General features: G+C 46.2%; 7 protein-coding genes across 7 annotated transcripts; 4 read left to right on the top strand and 3 right to left on the bottom strand.

Annotated features, from left to right (window-relative positions):
* Positions 1-1,698: 1,698 nt before the first annotated feature.
* K444DRAFT_630206 (uncharacterized protein) lies at positions 1,699-4,078 on the bottom strand (the record flags this gene model as incomplete). The annotated part of the gene is made up of 3 exons (XM_024883168.1): positions 1,699-3,120; positions 3,335-4,006; positions 4,064-4,078. 3 exons carry the CDS (start codon positions 4,076-4,078, stop codon positions 1,699-1,701), a joined length of 2,109 nt encoding a protein of 702 aa, XP_024736330.1.
* A 3,109-nt stretch (positions 4,079-7,187) lies between these two features.
* K444DRAFT_663843 (uncharacterized protein) lies at positions 7,188-8,352 on the top strand (the record flags this gene model as incomplete). Its single annotated transcript, XM_024886888.1, has 4 exons — positions 7,188-7,223; positions 7,449-7,782; positions 7,838-8,056; positions 8,107-8,352. Coding segments are annotated over 3 exons (404 nt in total), but the record flags the coding sequence as incomplete, so codon positions are not given.
* Positions 8,353-8,396: 44 nt separating this feature from the next.
* Positions 8,397-10,281, top strand: K444DRAFT_411622 (uncharacterized protein). The gene is made up of 3 exons (XM_024872615.1): positions 8,397-8,566; positions 8,617-9,395; positions 9,450-10,281. The coding sequence occupies exons 2-3, from the start codon at positions 8,771-8,773 to the stop codon at positions 10,121-10,123; spliced, it is 1,299 nt and encodes a 432-aa protein (XP_024736332.1). The 5' UTR covers positions 8,397-8,566; positions 8,617-8,770; the 3' UTR covers positions 10,124-10,281.
* A 1,266-nt stretch (positions 10,282-11,547) lies between these two features.
* Positions 11,548-14,759, top strand: K444DRAFT_663844 (glycosyltransferase family 2 protein). The gene is made up of 6 exons (XM_024886889.1): positions 11,548-11,690; positions 11,742-11,783; positions 11,842-13,718; positions 13,768-13,960; positions 14,013-14,516; positions 14,566-14,759. The coding sequence occupies exons 1-6, from the start codon at positions 11,616-11,618 to the stop codon at positions 14,575-14,577; spliced, it is 2,703 nt and encodes a 900-aa protein (XP_024736333.1). The 5' UTR covers positions 11,548-11,615; the 3' UTR covers positions 14,578-14,759.
* A 761-nt stretch (positions 14,760-15,520) lies between these two features.
* K444DRAFT_530109 (FAD/NAD(P)-binding domain-containing protein) lies at positions 15,521-21,842 on the bottom strand (the record flags this gene model as incomplete). Its single annotated transcript, XM_024874876.1, has 7 exons — positions 15,521-16,211; positions 16,263-16,619; positions 20,432-20,625; positions 20,676-21,055; positions 21,110-21,354; positions 21,443-21,546; positions 21,714-21,842. Coding segments are annotated over 7 exons (2,100 nt in total), but the record flags the coding sequence as incomplete, so codon positions are not given.
* Positions 21,843-24,498: 2,656 nt separating this feature from the next.
* K444DRAFT_530212 (C-x8-C-x5-C-x3-H type zinc finger protein-like protein) lies at positions 24,499-26,073 on the bottom strand (the record flags this gene model as incomplete). Its single annotated transcript, XM_024874883.1, has 5 exons — positions 24,499-25,283; positions 25,330-25,615; positions 25,661-25,708; positions 25,755-25,943; positions 25,999-26,073. 5 exons carry the CDS (start codon positions 26,071-26,073, stop codon positions 24,499-24,501), a joined length of 1,383 nt encoding a protein of 460 aa, XP_024736335.1.
* On the top strand, positions 25,868-26,627 carry K444DRAFT_613397 (uncharacterized protein). The gene has a single exon (XM_024880343.1). It carries the CDS (start codon positions 26,298-26,300, stop codon positions 26,586-26,588), a length of 291 nt encoding a protein of 96 aa, XP_024736336.1. The 5' UTR covers positions 25,868-26,297; the 3' UTR covers positions 26,589-26,627.
* Positions 26,628-26,704: the final 77 nt, after the last annotated feature.

Here is a 26,704-nt window from a genome sequence, read left to right on the forward strand (position 1 = left end):
ATAAAACCAACCGTTGGAGAAATGTAGGCTTATGGAAGACCGGCATCTCGTGGTGAATGATATCAAAATAAGTGTGGAGAAAGGCATCGGCGGAGCGTCGAGGGGGTAGTAGGAATTCCTCCATCGACAAAGCAATATCGCCTTGACCTGCGCCATGGTCATAGAACCAAGTGGAAGTGGCAGGGAAAGCTGGGCCTGAGGATTTCGGAGTGTCAACGCTTGCAGCGCTTGTTCCTTGGACGCCAGTATGAAACGATCCATATACTTCTTTCATGAAGCCAACGGCACTCGCACTCCCCAAGAAGGAGGGAGAGTTGTTGTCTCCATCAGTGTTTGCCATATCATTGGTCACAGGCTGTCTATTTCGTCCAAGGTCGGCTCCAGATCCATGAGCATAGGGGCTATTCTGACCAGCTGGGTCACACCGGGATGTCGAAGGCAAATAGCTCGGTCGTGAGAGCATCGGGCTTATTAGACCCTCCGCGACTGTTGGCTGCTGATGGCCACGAGGTGCCGGCTCACCACTAGGTGGTTGCGATTCCAGGGGGAGAAATGCCGGTTCCGGTTCCATGGCTCTTCGCTGCGAAGATGACCTTGCTTCCCGTGCATGACGTCCCTCAAATTCATGGAGCCGCATCTCAAATGATTTCACATAGCTAAGGTTACATCGGATATTATTGATGTGCGTATAGGCGGACGTTTCCGAAGGAAAGAAGAGGAGACATACTCTGATGCTTGTGCTCCTGCTCCTTCACCTCCTCGGGCGCCCATTTCATACAAGCACCTGCTCGGGCACCGCCTTCGCGTACAGGAATTGCAAACGGGACGGATTCCATTGCAGCGGACCTTCCGGTCGCGGCATTCTTGATACGCGATCTTCAATTTTGGGCGTTTGAAGGGCTTCGCGGCGGGTACTGGTGCTGGTGCTGGTGCGTTTGGTGAACTCATTATTCAGCTGGGGCATATGCTTACGGTAACGGGGCGGGGGCGTTTGCGCCGGCGTTGGTGGTGGTGGTGTCGGGGAACATGTCAATATATGGGTAGAACAAAGGGAGGTAGAAAAGGGGAAGAAAGAATATGTTGCAACGGGGGCCGGTGACGACGATTCGACGGGACGGGGACGATACGAGACCCGAGGCAAACAGCCGAAGCCGAAGTACGGGGTACCAAGTCCTGTTCGGCGGCTCTCCCCTGATCCTCATCCTTTTTAGCACGTCTGTCAGGTGCGGAGGGCAATACGCAAAAATAAGTGATATGTAATTATCCCTTTGGCAAATATACCAGGAACTGGAGCTTAATAGAACCGGACATATTATTCTCAGGTGTCGTGGCAGAGCAACCGTAGCACTCGGACGCTATGAGAGTAGCTAATAGGGCCCTTTGGCGACACTGCCCCTGTAAGTACAGGGGCTATGCCTTCTAAGGTGTGGTACCCCTTGTTTTACAGCGTGCTTATATAGGGGAGTGGCCTGAAAATATAGGGAGCTTTAGTAGGTGGGTGTAGTAGAAAGTGGCCTGAAAGTGTGTCACAAATACCCTGTAATCCCGTCACTTTATGCCGCAATCTTCGCAAAGTGCTATGTCTAAGGAGAGTCGAGAGCGATCAAGGCTGCCGGGTTACGTGCATCTGCCCTTGGCTCCTGAAAATTCAATGTCCTACTTCATTAGTTTCTGTACCTTTAGCTTGCTAGAATTCTTTCAGTATGACTTACCCAAATCAGTTCCATAAACTTTACCAGGTTTCAACTTCTCATCCTCCTTCTCGACCCCTTTCTCGCTATCACTTTCCCCCGCAACAAGCAATTCCAAGTTCTCCTCACCAACCTCTCTTATTTTCACAATTTCCTGCCATGATCGTTTTAATTTGATACCCGCACTCATATTCATCAACCTCTCATTCGGCCGCGAGTTCATCGCAAGAACAACCAGACCACCAATGGTCCCCCAACTATCACAAGTCCAGACTTTCTTGGGGAAGCACACTACGATAGTATGGCCGATAGCAAGAGCTGAATGAAGGAGAAGTACGGCGATCGCAACCTTGGCTGTGATCGTCGTGGCAGAGTACCCGTACCCATAATGCTCCTCCGTCCATTCCAAGTGCAGCCAATTTCTAGTCTGATCAGGAGAATATGGTACAGTATTCAGGAATTTTCCCTCGTCTGATATAGTAGTAAGCATGAAAGTATCTGTCCCTTGCTTCGAAGTAAATGCAAAGCGCTCCTGCCAACCTATCCTCGCCAAACCATCCGTGATCGTTAGCCCAAGTGAAACTGCGAGTTCTGGTAAGAATAATGCAGAGTCATGGTTGTGTGGATCCTCTAAGTCTTTAGCGACAATGGATTGGATAAGTGTTTCCATAGCCGTCAGATCTGTGCCTGGAATGGGGAGATTCAGTGATTCAGCCCAGGTGGGATCGATTTGTATCTGTGAAATATTTGGAGTTCGAATATCAGGGTAAACGTTGTCGGGGTGAACAGTTCCATCGACAAAAGGTTGGAAGTACAACTTAACGGGGGCCCACCTTGCGTCTATTGTGCATGCGAATATCGTCTCATTGGAAAGCTGCACTGTTGTCGAGCTGTAGGTGACGGTCGAGTTTGTTAGATTGCTTGGCAATTGGGACAATCTAATGACTGCACCCAATGAAGGACCAGGATTGATTCCGGATAAATTTGCCCATGAAAACTGAATTGGCTTTCCTAAGTTTGGTGGAAATTCCGAGGCGTTCAAAGTCCAGTTCGTAGTGTTTGGCAAATAAAAGAGCGGCGCATAGAGTAAGCTGCTGAACGGAAAGTCAATCGTGGAGCTGTTCGCGGGCATCGGCGCACATTGAACTTGAACCAAAGGCATAAGCAAAGGGGTCTTGTTTATGCCAATCAGCGTCAATTTCCATTCATGTAGCCATTGGAAGTAGTTCGCAAGGGATCGCGCGAAGACGTGTTGCGGCGATGAGGTGATGGCAGAGTCCAATTGGGTAATGTTCAGAGGGACTGATACCACGTCTCTGCCCACATCGTCATTAAAGAAGGTGAGATTCCACAGTCCTAGATACTCTGCGTTCCAGTTCGGTAATGTTTCGAGGATCGTCGAGTACCCTCCTGCTGGGCAGGATTCGTTCTGCAAGGCAGAGGAGCTCAGACAGGATCCATCTGGTAGGGATGATTGCGTTAGATGCCGTGGGTACAATTCAGATCTGTTCGCAATATATGCCTCCTATGTGGCGGGAGAGTTAGCAAAAGATCGTACTGGCAGTTTCGGGGGACTGGGACATCGCCAATGGGGAAACCCAGGAGACAGTCGGAGTAGGAAAGGGTGTTCTTCCGCTACCCACAATTAACATGAGGTCTTTTTGTTTCAAAGAGATCGCCTGCCAACCGGGCTTTGGTACGAATAACATGGCTCCCATAGATTGACCATAGTGCGCCAAGAACATGCAGAGGCCAACCAAACCAACAAGAGAAAGATGATGTAGACGGGTGCTTCCACGATTTCTAGCATAAGAACCCGTCCAAAACTCTTTGGAAAGCAGTGTCGTCAAATGATTTAGCTGATATCCGGCAAGCAGATATCCAAGTGCAACTCCATCCCGTTCTGCAAGCTCATATCGAATTCTGTGTAGCGCTATTGCAGTCACCGAAGCCACAATGAGAGTACCGTAAGCCCCTGCGGCTAACTGCAACGCGTTTTGCACTTCGCTGATATACCGATCTCCTGCAGATATATAGATGACATGGACAAATTGGAAGGTGATTAGAGCGGCAGTTATGGGTATTGGGGCCAGCACAAGGAGACATCGTCTCAATGCAACCCAGCGGCTGTCGCTAACAGGAATTTTGGGTGCTTCTTCAGTTGGTGTTGGACTTTTAAGTGACTGTTGTCCATTGACCGGCTTGGGTGTGGTGACTTTGGGTCGCTGCTGTCCGTTGATTGGTTTTCTCTCAATCACAAAGGCTTTCTTTTCTTGCTCGGAAGCGATTAAATCGTCAGAAAGCATTCGCTCGTTCTTTGAATGTTTGTCACTTGCAGGTCGAGGCAGAATTTTTAGAAAGAAGAAACGTACCATATTTTGAGCCATTTTGCATGCTTGAGAGATACAAACTAGCTTCTAGACGGTGGTTCAAGAAAACATAACTAAGTAATAGCATCAGTCGAAGAGTTTCTTAAATCTGTTTAGGGAGTCTTTGAAAAGCTCTTCAATTCTCTGGAAATGTTGATTTCTTATAGATTGCAGTTAAGAGGGGCGATAATCGGTATTGGGTAGCACAAAAACTGAAGCCGGGGTTAAACTGTCGTATTCTTGGGGGCCACAACTGGCAGTGCATTCCATTGGACAGGTTTTCGCAAAGTCCAACCCATATGATCTATGCCAGTGACATATCGGAGCTATTTGGTTGGCTCAAGTATAGCATTTGTCGTCGGCCCTGTCTTTCTCTGTCTCTATCCAATCCTTTGGTTGGGATTCGGTCAACCTACGCCCAGAGGATGCAGCCTTAACTGGAAATCAGCCCTATCAAACCACCCCAAAAATTTTCTCAGCTAATGGCAACGCCCACTAGCTGTTTGAAAGCCCCGCTGGCCTAGCTGAGTTGATTGGACAATTTGGACCCAATCAGATACTGAAGTGGTCGCCCAATGCTATCAGTCTCTATAATTAGCAACAAGTCTGGCGCGGTCTTGAAAATAACTCGACAACTTGCGACTTCAACATTGTTACTATCAAGACAAGAACAATAACAATACCCCCCGCTTCTAAGCTTCCAGTTTGGTAAGCAATGCCACCATTTAAAAGCAGAGAAAAACGAGTTTTAATATATCTACGAAGCTAACAATTTAGCAGTTTTTGCGGGAAGATTTGAGGCATGTACAACGTCTTTGGCTTTTGGAGGGTTCGGCGTTTTTAGTGGTGGCTATGTCAAGCCTCGTGGCTTTTGGCTTAACAAATGCCATTCAATGTTCATAACGCATGTGAAAATACGATAAGCCCTTCCCTAATACGAGAATTGGAACAGCCTTTGTCGACAGGAAGGTCGCTCCGGTTGTCTTTGTCATCCTAGAAATGACGCCACGAATATTTGTGAGATCCCGCTTGGTCTGATCCATTTGAATAGTAAAACCGTCGGCACTATAGCCCCTCAGCTCAATGACAACGCTGACTGCAAATGGTGGCTTATCGCCAGCCACCCTGGGACTGACGAAATGCTTCACGGTGGAATTCGTTGAAACGATCTATGTAGTAATGGATAGTGGCTGGCTGCAGCTGGAGGCCCAGTGAGAATGACCGAGTTTGAGTATATCCTTGCCGTGGGAGAGGTTGCCGAAGAAGCCGCGCAGGCTTCTAAGGTCAGGGCGATGCTTGAAGCTGCATACTGTACGCAAGGTTTTCTTAGCGCCTCGTATGTATTCCAGCCTACTGAAATTGCTAAAGTAGACTTAATATCAAATTGACCAAGGAGGACTGGTACAATTAGGAGCAAAGCCCACCATTTGGACCATTGATAACAATTCGCTGCTGAACAGGAGTTGTCAAATCTGCTGGTTTGGGAGGGTCGCTGGCTAATGCCATTGTGGCAGTCCTTTGCATAACGCTGAAAAATGCTTCCATGATGTAGATGTTTGAAGAGAATGGAAAGCTTGCACTTCCCTTCAAATAATACACCGGCAAAGTGTAGTGGCGCGAGTGGGAGCGCCTTTCACCATATGGCAGATGAACCGGACTTATATACTTCGTATCTCACATGAGATTCAAGTCGATCTGGAAGCCGGTTGCCGAACAAGATCCACCTGCGATGGCAGTTGTGCAAAGACTCAGCCAAGTATCCCATTCGCTGCTTGTGTCGCGCTGCAGACTGTTTGAATGCATATTTACGGCTCATGGGATAATGGCTGGGCGGCACGAGAGAGATGGAGAATAAAACCAGGTACGTAAACAAGATGGAAGGTCCACCTGAACCTTGCAAGGACTCTCGTGCCAAGATTAGCAGCTAGTGCTGGTCAGCATCACGTGCCGAGAACCACCTCGGTATTTACCACAGGGGAGAGAATGGGACTCGTGCTCGCTGGATTGACTTGAAGTGAGAAACGACTCTAAGAAAAAGGGAGATAGAATTTGAGGCCTCGAGAGTGCAAATAGTGAGATGAAGAGTCTGACGCATCACGTGCTGGTCTCTGAACCGAGCCGGAATATGAGGTATTGAGCACATGTGTGTTTGGCCGTAGTAAACTTTATTTGCAAAGAATTAACATTAAACAGGCAACTCGGAACGCAGGGCGTGATATGAAATGCTTTGACGTGGGAAAAACATCGAGGACTTCGGCTTCATTGGAATGAAGTTCGAGGACGCGGACTGCCGAAAAGACAGGAAACGACCATCCCCAGTGATACAAGACCTAGCAGTCCGTACTGAGTGTTGTAAATTCTGGCCTCACTTCGTCATCATCGAGCGAGCTTGAAGTATCGGAGGCAACTCGCCAGCCAGTGTGTGAAAAAGGGCTTCTGCCATCAGTCAGCACATCCAACATCTTTCTCATAGCACCCTTTCGATTCACTTGGTCTTGCAAGTGTGCAGTGGCTGGACGAACAGCTTTTGAAGATGTCTCTGGAGATTGGCCGCGTTGACATTCTGGAAACCAGTGCTGTGCCACACCTCATGTGACGTTGTGGCTGGTGGTTTTAAAATGATCTGCCGCTAGAATAACCTTAATGGACACCAGCCAAGCGCAACCGACTTCATCAGGAGGCGTGCAAGTCACAGAACCTGCAGAAGCCGCAATCTGGAGATCATTAACCCTTGATCGAGAATCCTTTCCTTCCTTGATGTCTGACGTGATACGACACGCTTTTTAGGTTATTCGTCGGTTTTGGATTTATCGGTCTCTCCGCAAAGTCACAAGCTTTCGCCCTCCAATCAAGGGGACATGCGATTCTCGGAATTCGATCTAGACTCCGGAGGGCAGAAGCTTCACCGCCCGGTCGATGCTAACTTTCCAGGCGACTTGGAATGGCCAAATGGCAGACCGCCATGGTGGTATTTGTGACAGCTATGGCGAGCGTTGACGACATACTCTGCTGCAGCATGACAGCATTGGTGCCCCTCACGACTAACAGCAATCTTCGTGGTACTCGAGCTTCAACAAGGCAGCTGGCGATGTGTCAAGGGAGCTCTCCAGCTCAGCTTACGCCACAGACGACATCACTGATCTTATTTACCCCTCCTGTCTCGGTAAGTATATACTGTACGTACCTTCCTCCCGAAGGTAGTTTTGTGTTATTTTTCTTCACATTTATCAAAATCTCCACATACACGTCGTATACCCGAAGAACAGCAGAACCGTTCTGTATTTTGTCAATTAATACCCAGAGCGAGCAACCATGGACACCATCAAGAATATTTTGCATGTGCACAACTCGTTTATTATTCAGTCCAGCTACGCTAACTTTGTTGTAGTTCATCAAACATCGCGAAAAACGACGAGGCCGCTCACGGATCAGGGCGAGATCTCGGAACATACTGGAGCTGGAGGTGTCAGTGGGGAAGGAAGTCATCTGGCAGAAAGCCATAATACAATTATAGGAACTTCGTCAGGTCTCCCCGGCAGCCAGGCGTCTGGGATCGGAGAAGGAAGTCACTTCCCACAAGCCCACAATACAACGGCAAGAACTTCATCAGGCCTCATCGGCAACCAAACCTCGAGGATTACAAACACATCGAACACCAGCACTCAAAACCCCGCTGCAAGAGATGCTGCTGTAGCAGCAAGTGGAGTTGGACTTGCAGAGCAGTAAGCGGCCACCTCCCAAGCCCCTGCTTACAGATAGCTAATCTCCATCCATTAGTGAACACGAAAACACGAGAGCGAACGAGGGCTAGGTTCCACAACAACCGATCAAGGCTTTGGAAACACCCAGGGCGTTGGAAGTGCTCAAGGCGCGGATTACTCCTCGACCCCAACCAACGATCTTCCAATTCTCGCGAATATAGAAGCGGGTGGTTATACTGGCACGAACAAGAGGTCTTCATATCACACTGGACCTACAGGAGCGTCAGTACAAGGGGTAAGCATGCTTCGGCGTCTTTGACAGGATTCGTGCTTATGTTTCGATAGCCTCACTCCACCAATACTGCCAATCGTCTCGACCCAGCCGTGAATAAAAGCGGGACTCCACACCTTGAAAATACGCACGAGCATTCAGAGAAACATGGCGGTGGAGGTCGCGCTGCTGATAGGCACCATTTAGATCAACATGACGGCGATGGGCAGACTGCTGAAAAGCACCACCTGGGCCGGGATGCGGCATTGGGAGTGGAATTGGTGCAGCAACATACTTAGCCGACAAATATCACCACCGGAGTGAGGCAAAGGATAGCAATCCTGTAACCAGTGCAAGCCACCTAGCTAAGACTGCTGCTACCACTACAACCACCACTTCTGGGCCCCAATCCTCTAGCATTGCAAGTACAGCAGACTCTTCTGTTGATACTACACACCCTAAGGATCATCATTTGGGAAGAGATGCAGACATCGGCCCAGGTGCGGGTGCAGGTGCCGCCGGCCCTGGAGAGCAGTGGGTAAAAACACTTTTCAAATTGAAAGGCCACTAATATTGGATTTAAGTGAGCATCCCAAGCGTGCCAGTGAGTATTATCCACACGAAATCGTCCAAACTCATGACTTGGGAACTACTTCCGCCGCCCCATCTTCAACCAAAGATCCTAGCCTACTTCCTGGACCAGCTCCTAACACGGCAGGACCCCACAAGAAAGATTGGATGAACAAGCTCGATCCATTTGTCGATTCTCATCCTTCCTCAAAAACAGCCGATTCAGATCATCCAACAAATGAGTCAGATACTGTAGCAAAATCAAGCCATGCAGCTACCACCGGACAATCCATGGCGACTACCTCAGCGACCTCAAATGAACCTCAGTCTTCAGTTGTTGACAGTAACACTTCGGGGGATCACCATTACGGCAGAGACGCCGCCATTGCGGGCGGCGTTGGAGGGGCAGCCTACAGGGCCGAGACGCATCACCAAAAGAATGAGATGAATGAGCCAAGTGCCAGTACTCTAGCAAATCCAAGCCGCACAGCCACTGGTCAGTCAACCGCAGCAACAACCACAACGACATCTGGAGCCAGCTCTTCCATTCCTGATACCAACACCTCGAAGGATCACCATTATGGTAAAGATGCAGTGGTTGCAGGAGGAGTTGGACGCGCCGCCTACGAAGTCGAGAAGCATCACAAGCATGACAGGGACCTCACACAAGCCGAGAAAGATGCCAAAAAGGAACATAAGCACGATGTGAAGGAAGCAAAGAAGGAACTCGAGAATGGAGCGAAGAAAAAAAAGGAGCGTGAGGATAGCAAGGGTGGTCTTTTAGGTTTCCTCCGTGAGTATTTTCCGCATCCTGTCTCTCATTACGCTTTCGCTGACCATCACTCAGACCGAGACAAGAATAAGAAATACACCCCAGATGAAGAAGCCGAATTCAGTCGTCAAGAACGTGAGCATAACTCATCTCACAAAGAACGCAATACGGCCACTGCGGGAGCAGCAGCAGGTGCGGGTGCGTTGTACTCGTCTGATAAGCATCACTATGCTGGGCAGACTCCTACTACCAACCCATCCCCCTCGACAGCTCCGAGAACCACCAGCAACAGCATGGCGATAACTCAGCGTGCCGCGACAAGTGATGCCATATCTTCAAGTCATCGTTATAGCAAATCTCATTCAGGACCTACTCCTCTTGCGGAGAAACCGAAAGGAAAGGACATTGGTGATATATTGCACGGTGCAGAACGAAACCGTGGTGTTCCTGGGTCCTCGGGATATCCGGGTTCAGAAGGCTTCGCGACGGGGATTGGTGGAGCACTCGCTGCGAAGGAAGCTCCTCAATCCTGTAAATCAGAAGCAACTACAGATCAATCAGGTGCTTCCTTACCTGTGGACCCAAAACCTGAGCTTGGTACACACCTCGGGGTACAACTGCAAACGACGGATTCTGATTATGCAGCTGACGAAAACAATCATCAAACGGGAGAGTATGATGGTATGGGATCTGGCTCGGGTCTCACTGGGCCTTGTCAGAATGATCACAGCTATAATAGTCGGACTTGACGTCACGCTAAAGGGGCCCTTCCCTTTAGTCGGGGAAAGCGAGTTGGCCCGCGAAAGCGAGATGGCCCGCGAAAGCGAGATGGCCCGCGCCAAATAAAATCCTTAATAACTTGAAACATTAACCTTTTTAAATAATTCTAAGTAGTAGAATTAAAAATATAAGGCTTATAAACTAGATACGATTCTCTAAATCTTAAAAAAAATATGTAGGTAGAGAGTTATTAAGGTTTTAATAATAAAATTGCGAGATATACAAAAATCGTAAGAATTATTTGTTCGTAACCGTTTCGCGAGTATTAGACCTATGACTTTTGCTTGATTATAATTTTTTATTCTTTTACTTAAAACTTTAGCCCTTAAGTATGCGATAGGTAACTATGAGATTGCGAATAAAATGTATTAATTAGATTTTCTATAGCTAGTTTCTAATATTATTTTTTAGAAGGCAAAAAAGGCCGAAACAGGCCATCTCGCTTTCGCGGGCCAACTCGCTTTCCCCGACTAAAGGGAAGGGCCCCTTTAGCGCGACGTCAAGTCCGACTATTACTGTTCCCCGACGCACGGGTCTAGATACTGCCAACGAATACCGAAAGCAGGACACGACATCAAGCCTCACAGAATCCAATACTCAATCTGGTTTTACTGGCTCCAATCCAACTGCTACGTGTGTCAACGAGAATTCTGGTGAACGGAACAGACTTCATAAGGATCCTCCAGCTAGCCATCCTGCTTCTCAGGCTGATGTCCTGGCGAGCAAAGACGAACGAGAGTAGGCGCTAGACGAGGGGGAGAAGATGATTGATAAGGATACCGGGGCTGCGACTTCGTATGCGACAGGTGGAGTTAATGAAGCTACCAATTATTAGGATTATTCTTTTGTTATCGTCTTTCGTCGGATAGAGGATGCTTTTTGGGAGCATATGAGTGATGAGTATACAAGTTTTGTTTTAAGTTCGCCGGCAGCATTATCAAACATCCGCCAATTCTCAGGTTGTAACGTGTCTTGAAATTTTGAAAATACAGCTCGGCTGGCAAGATGGTGCGCCGGTCCTCAGACAATTAGTGGTCAAATTGTCTCACTTCGCGAACCCCACCTTTCGAGCTACAGCTTTTGACGCTATTGTCTTCACTAAACTTCCGATGCCAGTGAGACATGCATCACCTTTTTTGGTATCGGAAAGCCTTGTGAGGCCCTTTTTCGCGCCATTTAATTCGGTGGCTTGACAATCACCAACTCAGCCTCAGCCACCTCCAGCGAAAACCCATGAAGTAAGCCACTGGACTGGGACTATGTTTCTCAGCCGCTGCACATCGACGGAGGAAGGCGCAGGGGTGTAATTACTTTTGGAAGAAGGTAAATGAGACATTCCCCTCCTTCAGTCTCCTGATTCTGATTTTTTTTCTGATCATCCTTCTTGTCTTCTCATTTTTGTACATTCACTTGCATTTTCTGCTACATTTGATTCTAGAAATCGGGCAGCTGTGTGTAGAAATGGATTTTGATCCTAGGTTTGACCACAACGGTTCTCGTCAATCACGCCACATCCCAATACCGGATGTTCCTCCTGTACGTACTTACCTTGCAATACACACAAGGCTTTGACTAAGATTTCACTAGATTCATGACCCGCAAGATCATTACCCTCCGCGCCCTGTTCCTGTAAGTTATTTCTTCCCATATCACAGAAATACATTTTCTTGCGCTAATTTCGAAATAGATTCCAGAACCGCAAGATCATTACCCTCCGCGTCCATACAGCGCCCACCAATACAGTAGCGCAAGTCCATTAAGCTCGCACCCAACCTACAGCGAATATGCCCCGAGCTATCACACATATGATGGCCCCGGACCCGACGACGATTTTGATGCAGAAGCCCAATCCCAGGGTGGATACCACGAGAATTACCAATCTTCACCTCAAGATATTCCCTTGCTAGCAAGGCCGATCTCCAACCAGCACCTCTACAGCGCAAGCGTGGAGAACCTCGCCAGACCTGTATCAACGGGACCATTGTCTCCACCAGGACCTCGTCCGCTGCATCTAGGGCAGTCAATTGAGGAAGAATCAAACCATTTGAATAAAGCCAACTTTGGGCATCTAGTTTACGACTGCCCCGTGCCGCCAAAGCTGTTGAAGAACATTCCTCATGCGCAGCCCCCAGGACGAGATGAATTCACGCATATGCGATATACTGCAGTGACATGCGATCCAGAAGAATTTACAGCGGAACGCTTTACGCTTCGGCCACAGCTTTTCCAACAGCGAAGACGGACCGAGTTGTTCATTGTGGTGACAATGTATAACGAAGACGATGTCCTGTTCGCCAGGACTATGGCAGGAGTATTCAAGAACATCGAATACATGTGCTCGCTGAAAGGTAAGCACAAGGGCTTGTGGGATGAGAATGGGTGGAAGAAGATCGTGGTTTGCGTTGTAAACGATGGCCGTGCCAAACTCGATGCGAGAACGAGGGCAGTGATGACCGCGCTTGGTGTGTACCAGCATGGTGTAATGGTCGAAGAAGTCAACAAAAAGCCTGTCACAGCTCACTTGTACGAATACACCACCAAGGTCGGTATCGATCTCCGCAAAGGCGTCGTGGAAACAAAGCCTGGTATTGGTTGTCCTGTCCAGATGATCTTCTGCCTGAAGGAAAAGAATCAGAAAAAGATCAATTCCCACAGATGGGCGCTTCAAGCTTTTGGAGGGGCGCTCCAACCGAATATCTGTGTCCTTCTCGATGCTGGAACACGGCCCGGCGACAGGTCGATCTACGAACTCTGGAAAGCTTTCGAACTTAATCCGAATTGTGGTGGAGCTTGCGGTGAAATCAAAGCCATGCTGGGAAAAGGCAGAGGTGTCGAGAAACTGCTTAATCCACTGATTGCAGCTCAGAACTTCGAGTACAAAATGAGTAACATCCTCGATAAACCCATGGAGTCAGCATTTGGTTTCATTTCCGTGCTTCCGGGTGCATTCTCTGCATACCGGTTCGTTGCTCTGCAGAACGATGCTAAGGGCAAAGGTCCCTTGGAGAAGTACTTCGATGGCGAGAAACATCATCTGGATGCGGATATCTTTACCAAGAATATGTATCTGGCTGAGGATCGAATTCTGTGTTTCGAGCTCGTGGCTAAACGCAAGTCTCGATGGGTCCTCACGTACGTCTGCTCGGCTCAGGGAGAAACAGATGTTCCTGAAGAAATGCCGGAGCTGATCAAACAGCGAAGACGATGGCTCAATGGCTCCTTTTTCGCGGCTGTATATGCCCTTGTTCATTTCTATCAGATTTTTCGCAGCTCTCACAGTTTCCTGAGGAAGTGCATGTTCATGGTTGAGTTTCTGTATCAACTTATTAGCATGATCTTCGCTTGGTTTGCTGTTGGAAACTTCTTCCTCGTCTTTCAGATCCTCACGACTGCGCTAGGTGGGCCGACGCTCCTTGGTAAGACTGGTGAAATTCTCTCAGTCATCATTGAATGGGTCTACCTGGGGTCTCTGGTCGCATGTTTTGTCCTTTCACTGGGGAATACACCTGATGGTTCGAGGAAATTCTACATGACGATGGTCTACTCTTGGGGAGTGATAATGATGTTTGTGTCTCTGATGCCCCTTTATCTGGTAAATTCTAACGATTTTCAGATATCTCCTCTTCGCTTCTGTGTTCATCACCATCAAGTCTGTTGAGGCAGAAGCGGAGGATGGAGTGTTCACATTCGGAAAACTGTTTACGAACCAGATATTCTTCACTCTCATAGTATCGTTGCTCTCAACCTACGTTCTCTGGATCTTTATTTCGATTGTGTTTCTGGATCCCTGGCATATCGTGTCATCAGTAAATTTCCCTGCCATCCTTCCTATATTTAGGCTAATCAACACTACCTCAGTCACTCCAATACCTCCTTCTATCCCCAACATACACAAACGTCATCAACGTCTACGCCTTCTGCAACACCCACGACGTAACCTGGGGTACGAAAGGCGACGACAAAGCCCCAGCCCTGAAAACCGCAACCGTGAACTCGGAAGGCAAATCCGACCAAGAACCAAACTTTGACGACGGCGACCTCGACGAACTCTACGACACGGCGCTGCAGAAATTCGCTTCCGAAGCAGTTGAAGAGCCCAAGACCACAGATGCAAAGGATGCTGATGAAGGGTACAGGAAGGCTTTCAGAACGTATGTTGTGCTAGTGTGGATGTTTTGCAATGCAGCGCTGGTGGCGATCGTGTTGAATGCCGGGGGTTTGAATAGGCTGGAACTTAATCCGTCAGGGCAGGAGGCGACGAGTGCGAAGGTTAAGACTTACTTGCTGGTTGTTTTGTGGAGCGTTGCTGGGTTGTCTGCTTTTAAGTTTGTGGGTGCGATGTGGTACAAGATTCACAGAATCGTGAGTCCCCCCCCTTGACCTGAAGTATACTCGCTAACATTTGACGTAGTTCCAGAGGTAGGTAAATCGATTGGGACGGCGAGGTAGATAAGAATGTTAAATGGGGAATATTTTATGTTTACACAGCACGGAATAAAATGGAGCTATAGGCGTAGGAGGAATTAAATACGCTGAATGGTCTGTTTTCATGTGCATAGTGTGTATAGTCCCAATAAGCTGCTGTACATTCCAGTGATGTGCCCGAATTGCACTGTAAAGTTTTGTCCTCCGAGGCCTGAAGCATCCACTGCGGCGGTGTGTATAGCCCCACAACCACAGAAGCCGAGTTGGGGGCGGAAAGTGCGGGGTTGCCCGCAGGTGCCTGTCTCCATCCCAATCTCATTCTCAGCTTCTAAACTTTCAGACTTCGAGCTGTGCATGAAGCGCTCCTCGATGTATCCCATTATAGATGCTATTTCGGGATGCATCAACATTTCCTACTCTCAAAAATATCTGGCAAAGATGACCTACCGTGACGGAAGAACCACGTCAAAGGTCAGCCCCTCAAGTCCCACGAATCAAACAATTTGGAAGACAAAGCGATGAAGAACTTTTAAATAATTAGATCTGAGTTTTAGTGTACCGGATATGAATTATAATCTTGATGGCGTGACTCGTGATCACGTGATAGAGATTCATGGGCAGGTTGGTGAGCTACCCACCCCCAACTCTAGCTGGAGCTATATTTGGGGCGCCGATCCCGAGCTTGGCGAGCACCACAAATTATCCATTTAGGTTGTGAAACATTGTCCACATGGACGAGTCGAAATTTTGAAGTGATTGAACCTTCTAATGATCTAGCGAGAATGTCAAGCCCCGCAATCTATCGTGAGCAAAGCGATCTAGTTCTATTATATCTTGAATCAGGATCAAGCATACTGTACCTAACAGATTGACAAGATGGACAAGAATGGTAAAATGAAGTCCAGGTGCAAAGACCACATGTTGACACCCATCACCACCCCCTACTCTGCTTTCGTCACCGCCGCCCAATGCCTCTTCGTAGCCAAAGTTTCCTCCCTCCACAGCCATGCCGCCAGAAGTGTCGCACCAGATCCAATGACGATTACTGATGCAACGTAGCCAGCAAGTAAGATAAACCAGCTTGTCTCGATCATCCTTGCGTTTTTAAGATCTTTGAACAGAAGCACCATCCAAATAAAACTCCCAAGCTCGGATCCAAGAATACCTCCCAACGCTCTTGGGATATCCTGTAGTGGCGAAGCTATTGGGCCCGTGCCGGTAAACCTGAGGTATTGAAACAATATCATCGTGACGAAGGCAGCGGGAATGACGGCACGTCTAATCGAAGGGAGATCTGCTTTCACACGGTAGAAACGATCAAATGGCGTGCTATCTTGTACCAAGCTGGCAAACAAGCGATGCAAGATGACAAGGAAAATGGGCAATACAGGCCAAATAACCTGTAAATTCTTAGATAATTCGGCTTCTGGGTAAGCGGTGACTGTGAGCGCTGGGATTATGGCTCCCAAAATAATCGTTGGAAGAAGTGTTTTGGCATAGTTAATTTGAAGGAGACGTTGATCGAGAGCACCAAATAGTTCGATAGGCGACCATGAGTAGTGGAGAAAGAACCAAAGGCTGGTTACGGTGGTAACCTCAAGGAAGTAGGACATGGTGCTGAACAGCAGAGGCCTATTGCGACCAGGTTAGACTTCTTGGTATTATCTTCAGGGAAAGGCTTACCATAGAATGGGGTTTAGAAGGTACGCCCGTCGACTTCCTTCCATCATTAAAATCGGATACATCGGTAAGTTCAGTATTTGCGAGACGAGTGTGGGCTCCTCCTTGGTTCGCCATGCGTTCGCAGCGAGCAGAAGAAGAGGTAAAGCAAGCACTGCCCTCGGCTTCCGAAATTCTTTTTTACCATACCCTTGAGTTGGATTGAATGCCATTGTTCTTGTGAGAGATCGTGGCGGGATGGGCAGAAATTCTATCCTCTCGGCAGCAATGTATTTTTCACTTTGCGCTGATTCCCCACCAACAATTGGGGCAAGATACTTGAATATTATTCTTGTCGTACGAGTTGCCAGGGTAAAGAACCTCACGTTTCGAGACCCGTATTTGGTAATTAAGCTAGCCCGTGGGCGTCCCAACGCTCTCGGGGCAGACAGATTTCAAAGACTGTCTGCCCCGTAATATTAACGTAATATAAGGCGGTGTAGGGAGGCGTAAGCTTACCCCGCGCACTGTAACCTTATCCACCTAGCTATTGCTTAATCAAGTATAGAATCCATGGTGTTATCAAAGCACATTAGCCCCATATGCAACCTGACTCCGTAGGCTCCTATTTCAGGAGTATATCTGCATCTGGCGGTAAGGACAAGCCAGCGATATCGGGAGGATCGTCGTAATTACAAGCTGTCTGCTCCCACTTATTATTATTAATTGGGCTGGACTATTACTAGTATTATTGCATACTAATTCTCCATATTTTCCTCTTCCCAGTAACGCTTTACCACTAATAATACTAATATAATTAATGCCGGACTTCGTCGTAAGATTGAAACTATAATTGAGGCTATTCCCGAAGCCTATTAAATCGCCCCTGAAGCTAGTTCTATTATCTCCGATCCAAATTCCGCCTTTGCATATCTCTAGGACTAGGCCTTTACCCAAGGGTATGCGTTCATTATCTCGTTATTAACTAATATTCGGGCTCGATTTCTTTATATCTATTACTCCGAAAAGACTCGTAATTTTAGGAAGCTTGGGGAAGATAAATGCCAATGGCTCTGGATAAATATATATTAGTAGGGTTATAAAATGAGCTTTTATATGAGTAAATAGAAAAGAAAGAGGGATAATTAGGTATTTGGAACCTCATAATATATAATTCATACCTATTTACCTACTCTAGATCTATTCTAGCTAGCTTTATATATATCTCGTTATCCTGGTTATCTTGAGGCTATTTGAATTACGATAGCTTATAGAGGCATAATTAGGTATACGGTATTAAAAGAGATCTTATAAAAGCAGGGCTTAAAGCTTAATATAAAGACGTTTTATAATCTCTATTATAAAGAGCAAATTACTAATCTCACTAATTAGGAGTAAGCTCGTTTAATTTTTACTATTTTTTAAGATAAAGGCTTCTATATAATTATTAATAATTTATATATTTACGGCCCCGATAGCTCAAAGCAGGATCGAATTATTTAGGCTATTACTTGGATAAATATAGAGCAAATTTATTAAGGCCGTTGCTTTATCTCTTGGCGTATTAGTTAATTAGATATAACCTTTAATACGAATAATAAGAGAATGCTTCTTAGTAATATAGTTGGAATTAATAATACCGGTTTAATATTTACCTATATATACCTCTTTTATATTAATAAGCTAGCTTGATTCTTTCGCTTTTGCGAGTAGATATGGATAATCTACTTCTTTTATAATTACCTTAGACCTGCTATCTGGTATAGTGATTTTGCTACGGGCTTTATTGCCATAATAGCTAAATCTGCCGTATTACAAGCTATTAAAGCTCGTAGAGCTTTATAGAAGGAGAAGGAGAAGGAAGCTTTTAATAATGAATTAGATAATTTATTTATAGAGTTATTTTTAGAGCCTTTATTTCCTGCTCTTATTAAAGATTCTAGTACCAGTAATATTAATTACCTCGGCTAACTCGAGCTTTCTATAACTATTTATAATATAAAAATGATTCTATAATATTGCGAATGGCATACCGTTATTACTATTAAGAAAAAGCTAATTTAAAGAGGATATAAGGATATGGTTCGTAATAAAATCATAGATTTAATCTGGAAATAAGTAAAGGCCGATTCTATTAATAAGCTAAATTCGTTACGTACTATGATTTTGGCAGTTCTTAAACCCTCTAAATAATTATATTTACTCGATTATTATTAACCTAAAAAGCCCTTCTTTTATTATAGTTATATCTCTTATTATCCAAATCTTGGCTGCCATGCTTTAGTACGAGTAAAGAAGGCTTATAATATTATTTCTATTAGATTAAGCAAGAACTAGCCTATTAGTCATATAATTAAGATTATTTGCGAGCGAGCTAAGGCACTCCTATAAGACTATAACGATAAGATTAATAAGAAGCGTCTCTCTATACTACGACTAGTTAATCGTAAGTTCTTTAAGCTATACCTCTTTAAAATTACGTATTTTGCCCTGGAGAAGGCTATAGTAGAGTTCGTATAAGCTAAATTACTTCTCGATTTACTAGAGAAAGAGTAGCGTAATTATCTCTTTAATACTAAACGTGGGTACCAGGAGAACTACTAATTACCTTTATAATTCGGTATTCCGTACAAATATTAGATGGCATACTTTATATCTCTCGAATAACCCTTATCTTTAATTCTCTTTGATTCCCGCTAGCTCTATAATGGCTCCGAAGTTCTCTATAAATTATGGGAAATGCAACTTAATAATCCTAACCTTAATAGTATAATTAAAGCTCCAGAAGACAAATATACCGGCAATTAATTTAGGGGCTATAGGGGGGAAATAATATTTAATATGGCAGTTTCTATAGCTGAGAAGCATAAGACTCTTTTACCTAAAGATACTAAGTATTTTGCTCTTGTATTTAAGAAGTTAAACGAGAGGCTTGCCATATAACAAGATACTTTATTCAAATCAAAAGAAGCTATACTAGCTCGTCTTCCAGATACCTTAATTTCCCCGAAACTAATATTTATACCGGGCCGCAAAAGAGCACTTACTAGTACGGAGCTTGCTTTTATGGAAGAGGCTAATAAAGCTCGATAACGCCGGAAGGAGGAAAGAGAGAAGGAGCTATAAGAGATAGCTAAATTACTAATAGACAAAGATATTACAGAGCGGTTAAATATATAGCAGGAATTAATATCGGAGTATTTGAAGCGCCTATAATATAAGAAAGATAGAGAAGAGAAAGATAATAGGAACAACTTTAATAATATAATAATTAATCCTACTATTACCAAAAGCTTAACTTTAATACCCTTATAATAAATACTACTACCATTAAAGGTAATACTAGCTTGGGAGGCACTTAGGAATCGCAAGAGATTACCAAGTCCGCCTACTTTAGATATAGATACCTCTTTTGCCTCGAATTACGATCCTAATTACGTCCCTGAAACATAGTATCCGGACGTTAGCTTATTTGTTTCCGATAACGATTTTTACTCTGCCTATAAGGGTAATATTAATACTAACTAATTAGCTCGGTCGTTCTCCTCTTCCTTACTATCCTATAACGAATTTATCTCTTAAATCATGGCTATATAAGCTCTAGAACTTGGAATGCCTTCCGAACCTCCTCGATTAGAAATACTCCTACTAAGTCGACCAGTTCGTGCAAAAAAGCTTATATTAAAGGCTAAATCGCAGGAGCGTTATAAGGCAGAGATAGAGAAGGCGAAGGAGCAAAAGTAGAGGAGGAAACCGAAGATATCGGAGACTTCTTAATTAATGGATCTTCTAATCAGGAGCCCGTAAAGGTAAGTAAGTATAACCTCGTTTCGATTCAAGTACTAATTATATGCTAATTATAGGCGCTCGACTATTCTTTACCTCTCTCTTTACGTCGATTTCTAATGTCAGTTTCCTATATTGATTTCCTATAAACGAACCATATATAAAATGGGGTGAAGGCTAAATAAGGAGAATAGTAGATAATATATTTCCTGTTTCTTAGCGTATAATCTAGTTTTATGTTAATTGCGATATACATTTTTATATTAGTATAGTATTCGTAAAGTAGATTACGGGAAAGTTAATACATGTGGGCTTATCTTGAGATTACGGGGCTTACCATACTAATTAAGATAGCGAGTAGTGCGGAGCGGCAGAATCGAACTATCCGATGATCGTATGGGGCAGACAGTCTTTCGGATCTGTCTGCCCCGAGAGCGTTGGGTGGGCGTCGATGAGCTTCGAAGCTCTTCAAGCAAGCTTCGATATCGGTTGGGTTGGGAATCTTCCCTGAACTGTTGTCCACGAGACGTTTGAGATGGTTGGCCAGAGATGCTACACTTTCGGTTACGAGGGTGGTTCCGAGTCCTGATTCTGGAGTGACCTGTTTGCTGTCAGTGTGAGTACTCGAGACCGAGATTCGAAGGGTCATACTTTGTGCACGCTGTCCCCCACGCATACAATTTGTCCATATGTCCACCCCCTGAGGACTCCCTCTTCGAGAGGAACCAGGACAGCGAGCTCCAAATTCTTCCACAAATCACCAAATTTAATTTCTTCCTTATCCGACACAAGGATCTTGTCGAGTTTGCTTTCGGCGAAGACCTTTTTATCTTCGTCGGCGTATCGGGGAATATTTGGTAAATGGTATTTCTTGTCCAATTTCTCGATCAAAGACCATATAACAGTGCCGTTTTTGAGAACAAACCAATAGCAAGCCGCGTCTCGACCTGCGACGATTTGGACATTACCCGTCTCGAGGCCTTTAACTGGCCCTGAGATACCATACAGGCCCCTCCATTTGGCCGTTAAAACTGTTTGAATATTCCAGTCAGTAATAAGAAGCGACTCGGATATAGAAGACTAACAGTCCTTGTCGCTGCTCGGAATCTTTCCTGGCTCTTGCCAGTCTTTGATACGCCACATATTCTTGCGAACCACACTGTGGACTCCGTCACAGCCAACAACAATGTCTCCGGAGTACTTCGAGCCATGCTCGCAAGTGACAACTGGCTTCAATTCTTCATACTCATTATTGCGAACTCGTTTATTGGCAAGAACCTTGTCCTTGTCGTGGATATACTTGTACAGTGTTTTCAGAACTGCCGGGCGTCTGTGGAACGAAGAAGGGTGAAGGCATCAATTAGGAAGTCTAAAGCAAACTGAAATGGAGAATGTGGGAGCCAAACCTTGCTTCACACAACGCGTAGAGATAGGTTTCATATAAGTACTTTCCAGTGACATCTCGGAAGAGGGCGAACTTTGTCGGCGAAGTCCCGAGAATCTGGGCTGCAGGAGGCTCAATCTAGGTGATCTAGGCGTCAGTCTGGCCTGGTTAGGACGGGACGGGATGGGGGCGTAGAAACAATACTTCGCGGCTGCGTGGCAGAAGAGGTAGGCCCGTAATATTGTAAAAAAGTGACGTGCTCAAGAAAGAATTACTTACCCCTGTACCGCCAACTAAATTTAGACCGATCTCCTCCGTGATTCCAAAAGGACAAAATCTATGTTCGCATGTTGGAGACAATTCGCCAATGTGAGCCCACCAATACCCCCTCCAACAATTATAACTCGGAAACTCGCCATTTGTTGAGGTACCGCCTTGGCTATACGTCTTCGAAAAGATGTCGAGGGGGAACAATCTGTTGTGCGACTTGGGGTTGACTTTAACTTATAGCCATTGGATCTTTACGGGCCAGGGAATTGGAAGCCAGGGGCGTTTTAGGGTTCTGACTGCGCTGACAAGACACGGACACTGCGGAACAGACATCCTCACACTTCGTGCACCGCAGAGGTTAAAACTGCCGACAAAAGCGTAATTAAGGCAAAACCATATACCAAAAACAGTTGATTCGATTAACTAACATCTGTATTACGTTAGATACCTTTCCGATTCCGTGGAATTTATTTTTGACTAAAATATTACGCCCAGGACAGCGCTCTTGACCACATTAAAACGCCGCGCCGTCCAAGACGACAACAGGGAAGTTGAGTGGGCAGCTCGGCTATTCGAAGTCTTCCCACGCTAATGAGGGGCGTTTAATAACACTGTAAGCGAAAAGAAATGGCCCGAGATGTGAATTGAATAGTATTATAGTAAGCGTTATTAGTGTGGCAAGATAGATACAGTCAGAAATATGGTCGAGAAGTATTTAGAATATTCATGTATATGTGGTTGCTGAGGCTCAAAAGTTTGGGGGGGGGGGGGGGGGGAGGTTCGGATAAAGTAACGTCTCCAAGTCTCTTTAACCCTGCGATCAAGAGCCAATTGTAGTGGGATTTGCAATTAGGAGCAAATTCACACCAAGTGGATGTACTACCATAGTCTGCTCCAATACCAGGACGGTCAGACGGCCATGCTGGTAAAAGTGACAGCGAATGAATGTAATATATTATATTACGCCGCGCCCAATTGAAGCGAAACAAAAGGAGTTTTCATCTTCCCTGGGAGTCAACACAGTGCCTGCTGCACTCCAACCAATATAATCGAATCAAACGATGTTGTAGCAATAACTAACATTTGTCATTAATCTCCCTTCAAAATCTGTAAAATCAGGGTGCTTACCTGTAAGCAGAAGGACAGGTTTCTATACCATACCCCATTTTAAAGACACAATTTATGGGACCATTTAGGAGTTCTCGACCTTGCTGAGTCCCTGCCACAAGAGATGAGAAGCAGGCAGTTATCGTCAATCGCAGGCCAGATATGGCTTGAAGGCAAGAGAAAAAGCTCGATGAAAATTCTGTAAGTGAACGCCCGTTCGAGATAATATGGCCTTAAGATGTAATTTCAGCAAGAAGACATTCGCGATTACAAATTCAGCCCGGTGCAGCCAGCAAATGCATACAAAAAAGTGTCTTTTAACCTTCCTAATTGGTACACCGTTCCGCTGTTCTGGGACGGTGGCTCTGCACGTGCTTGCATGGTGAGCAAAGGGTTTTATGACAGCAAAAACCGCCGTACTCGAAAATCGAAGGCATATGTGAATTTAAAGTATATGAGGACTCGTACTTAAGACAAATTTAGGCTATGGTGGATATCGTCTAGAGACCTTTCTCTCCTCATTTCTACGAGAAGATCGACTCCCCAACCACGTGTGACGTGAGAAGAATGTGTTTTCTTGACCGGGGAACAGTATCAAAGTCAGCCATATGATACGTTATATACCCCTCTATAAACTCGCAACATGTACGTTGAGAACAGCAACCGCAAATGGATATGGTAGCAATACCAAGTAAGGAAGCAACAGGAATACCCCACTCCTACTTTGAAAAGCGGCAGAAAGGAGTCAGTTTACGCCACACGGCAACGGCCCATGAACATCGCACCTCCTCACTTCGTCAATGTAGCTCAAAAGTAGTGTGTACTTCGAAGGTAAAATTCTCAGTCGTGGGCCATTGCTCCCCTGCTCAAGAAATATAAATAGCTCAGAACATAAGCAACAATACGTCTCTGTAGACTGAATCAACGAAGCTCGCCGGGGGAGGCGGGGTCGATTGGGATTTCTTCTGGTATGTCTGTGCCCAGCCACGCCTACTCCAGATCTGTTTGCGTTGAGGGGAGTGAAGAAGTGGAATCAAAGTAAGGGTGGAGAAACTGAGGCGAGGAAATGAGGTGATGAATGTTGTTGTCGAGACTTCAAGTTATTGTCAACACCCCCAAACCACACAGAGGGCGAGACCTCGCTGGAAGTGGTAACGTGACGACCGTGTGGGCAAGTGGGTAGCGTACAGAAGAAAAGCGAACATGTGCTCGGAGCAAGGGGCAAACGAAACAAAAAGACGCCCACAAGGTTGTTTAAGTTGAAGGGAAGAAAGAGCCCTTGCTCTTCCACTCAGCTTTTAAGGAGTTCAGATGTGGGTCAGGTCAGTACAATCCATTACACGATGTGAACAAGGTGAACAAGTAAAAGGTGAGAAGAGCCATTGTGGCTCGAACTTCATTTCAATATGCTCTATCAGCATCCTCCCATTCCAAAAACAAATTGAGTTGCCTTCACTGTATCTTATAACAATAATATTATAACAGCAAAGAGAGGCCCGCCCTTCAACAAAAACAACTAAAATTACGACCCTCCATCCAAGTGAGTGGTCTTGCAACTTCGACTTGGAAGAGCAATCAAAATAAAATATCCAAAAAATAATAACAAATTTGTAACTTTTCCTTGTCCTCCACTCCCGCCAATTCGCAGCAAGATCCAAGACTATCCTATCCAAGACCAGCACCGGCGTGAGGTATTTCTGGCGAGACACGGCACTAGTAGCGCTCATAGTCCTTCTCCCACCTCTCCTTCCTCGGGTGCTTGATAACAGTACCAGGTGGGTGATCCTCCTTCCCAAACCTACATCCAAAAGCATTGCACACCGGGTCCTTGCCACTAGTTCCCATACTAACAGACGGACAATGGTGCCCGTAAATACAAAATTCCAGTTCACAGTCCTGACCATTCAGACATGGGTTGAGTCTTGTCAGATATGCAATAGCTTTCAAATCTTCGTCGGTGGCCTTGTATTGGTGCTCGAAACAGCATTCATCGCCCTTGGCGCATGGCCCGCGGAGGTAATGGTTATTGCAGAGTTTGTTGTTTGTGGTTCGGCGTTTGATTTTATCGAGGACTGTTGCGTTGACGGTGATTGGGGGATCGAGACCGCGGGGATTGGGGACCCAGGCTGGCTTTGCAATGGGGGTAATTGGTGTTAGTTTTTTGGTTGTACCGTTGGTTTTCACTGGAACTGGTGGGACGGCCACTGGAGCTGAGGGAATAGCTATGGAGGTCACTCCTGCCCAGGTCGATGGTGGCGTGGGAGATGGAATTAAACGATCGACGAGCTTTTCTGCGCGGAATATGTTGTTGAAATTTAAGACTTGTAGGCCGGTACTGACGAGCTCGCGGACGGTGGGAGGCCCTTCGATAATTGTAATTCGGCAGCGGTCGTCTTGACTGACTACTTCATCGAGGAAGGGGGCGTAACCGGCGTCGTGGGAGATACCTAGAAGAATCTGTTTGCAGTTGTGGTTTCGAAGGTGCCAGCGCATGCATTCTGGGAAGCATCAGCCTTGATCTGCTAGCCTTCAGACAATGTATACCTTTGATCTTCGAATCTGCCCGCTCCTTTCCGTGTCCAACATCGATGAAGTCGAACGAAGCTTTTCCTTGTGTAAAACCTAATGTAAAATCCCTCAAATCATCTGGGTTGCCGAGAGATCCATCCCGTCGCATAGCCTTCGAGAGGCCTGTTATATTTGCACAAACTTTAGCCATAATTTCGATTTCGTCTGTAAGTTCGCTGCAGTGTTCGAGGACGGAGTTTCGAAGAGCGTTGGCTGCCTGCTTTCCCCCTTCGATTCCCTGGTGTATGAGGTCTTCATTGAACTGGACGAGTCAGACATCATTCGATGCGAGGCTGCAGATACTCACGATCATACCATCCCCGTCAATCAAGACCATAATGTACGGATTGCGATTCTGCAAAGATCAGCATGCAGGCATCACTCTCAAAGCCTGCTCGTACCCTCATGGAATCGCAATCGACACTGAACTGGCCAACTCGCTGCTGGGCCAAATTCAACTGCTGCTGCAAATCCCGTCTCGAGCGCCGGGCATCGTCGAGATCTAATTGCGCATCTTCTAGCTCTTTTGCAAGTCTCGCATTTTCAAGCCGCAGACCGGTTTCCATGCCCTCGCAGTAAATCAAAAGATCCTAGAGAAGTCACGACAACGTCCTCAGCAGCTGGAGCACGGCAGCCTGGACCTACCTTTATTAACTCATTGCCGGTGTCTCGCTGCAGCTGCAGAGCTTGGAAGCGCTGGACGAAATCCATGATGGCCATCGGGGGCAGTTGTGCCATCACAGCTCCAGGCGCCGGATGGGGAGAACGATCAGCTGAAAATGAAATTTTGAGGTCGTCGCGTGTTTTTCTAGGGTCTGCAGCGGGAGACGCGCCAGTGGGTCCAGCCAGAGAAGCCTGAAGCCCTAAAGCCAAAAGTGGGATCTCAGATATACTTTCTCTCGCAGGCGAAGGATCTGCTCGACGACGGATCGCATGAGATAGAGATGGAGCACCAGGAGCAGAAAAAGAAAGGCCCCGATCAGAATGAATGGATGCTCCTTCTCGCACTTTCCTTTTGCCAATGCAATCCCAGCCTGGTCACAGCTGGCAGCCCACACCCAGCCGCAGCCCAATTCTGTGCTGTGTCTCGGTTGGCAGCCGCTGGCTGGCTTGCCCTGCCCCAAACCCAATCTGCATCTGCATCTGCCCAACTGAACGGACAGCTGCTGCCTGTCTTTCGGATTTACCCTGGCGCCTCTCTCATGCTGGAGGCACGCAGCAGGGCTGCTGTGTAGATGCGCTTAAATTGCATGGCGAGACGGGGCGTACACGGTAACAATGTGTCGACCCGTCGGTGAGCAATGAAATTAATTGCAGGGCGTAGTTGTGTGGCCTGACAGGATTGGGCTCC

This window comes from Hyaloscypha bicolor, assembly GCF_002865645.1.
Source record: "Hyaloscypha bicolor E unplaced genomic scaffold K444scaffold_86, whole genome shotgun sequence".
Taxonomy (NCBI): domain Eukaryota; kingdom Fungi; phylum Ascomycota; class Leotiomycetes; order Helotiales; family Hyaloscyphaceae; genus Hyaloscypha; species Hyaloscypha bicolor.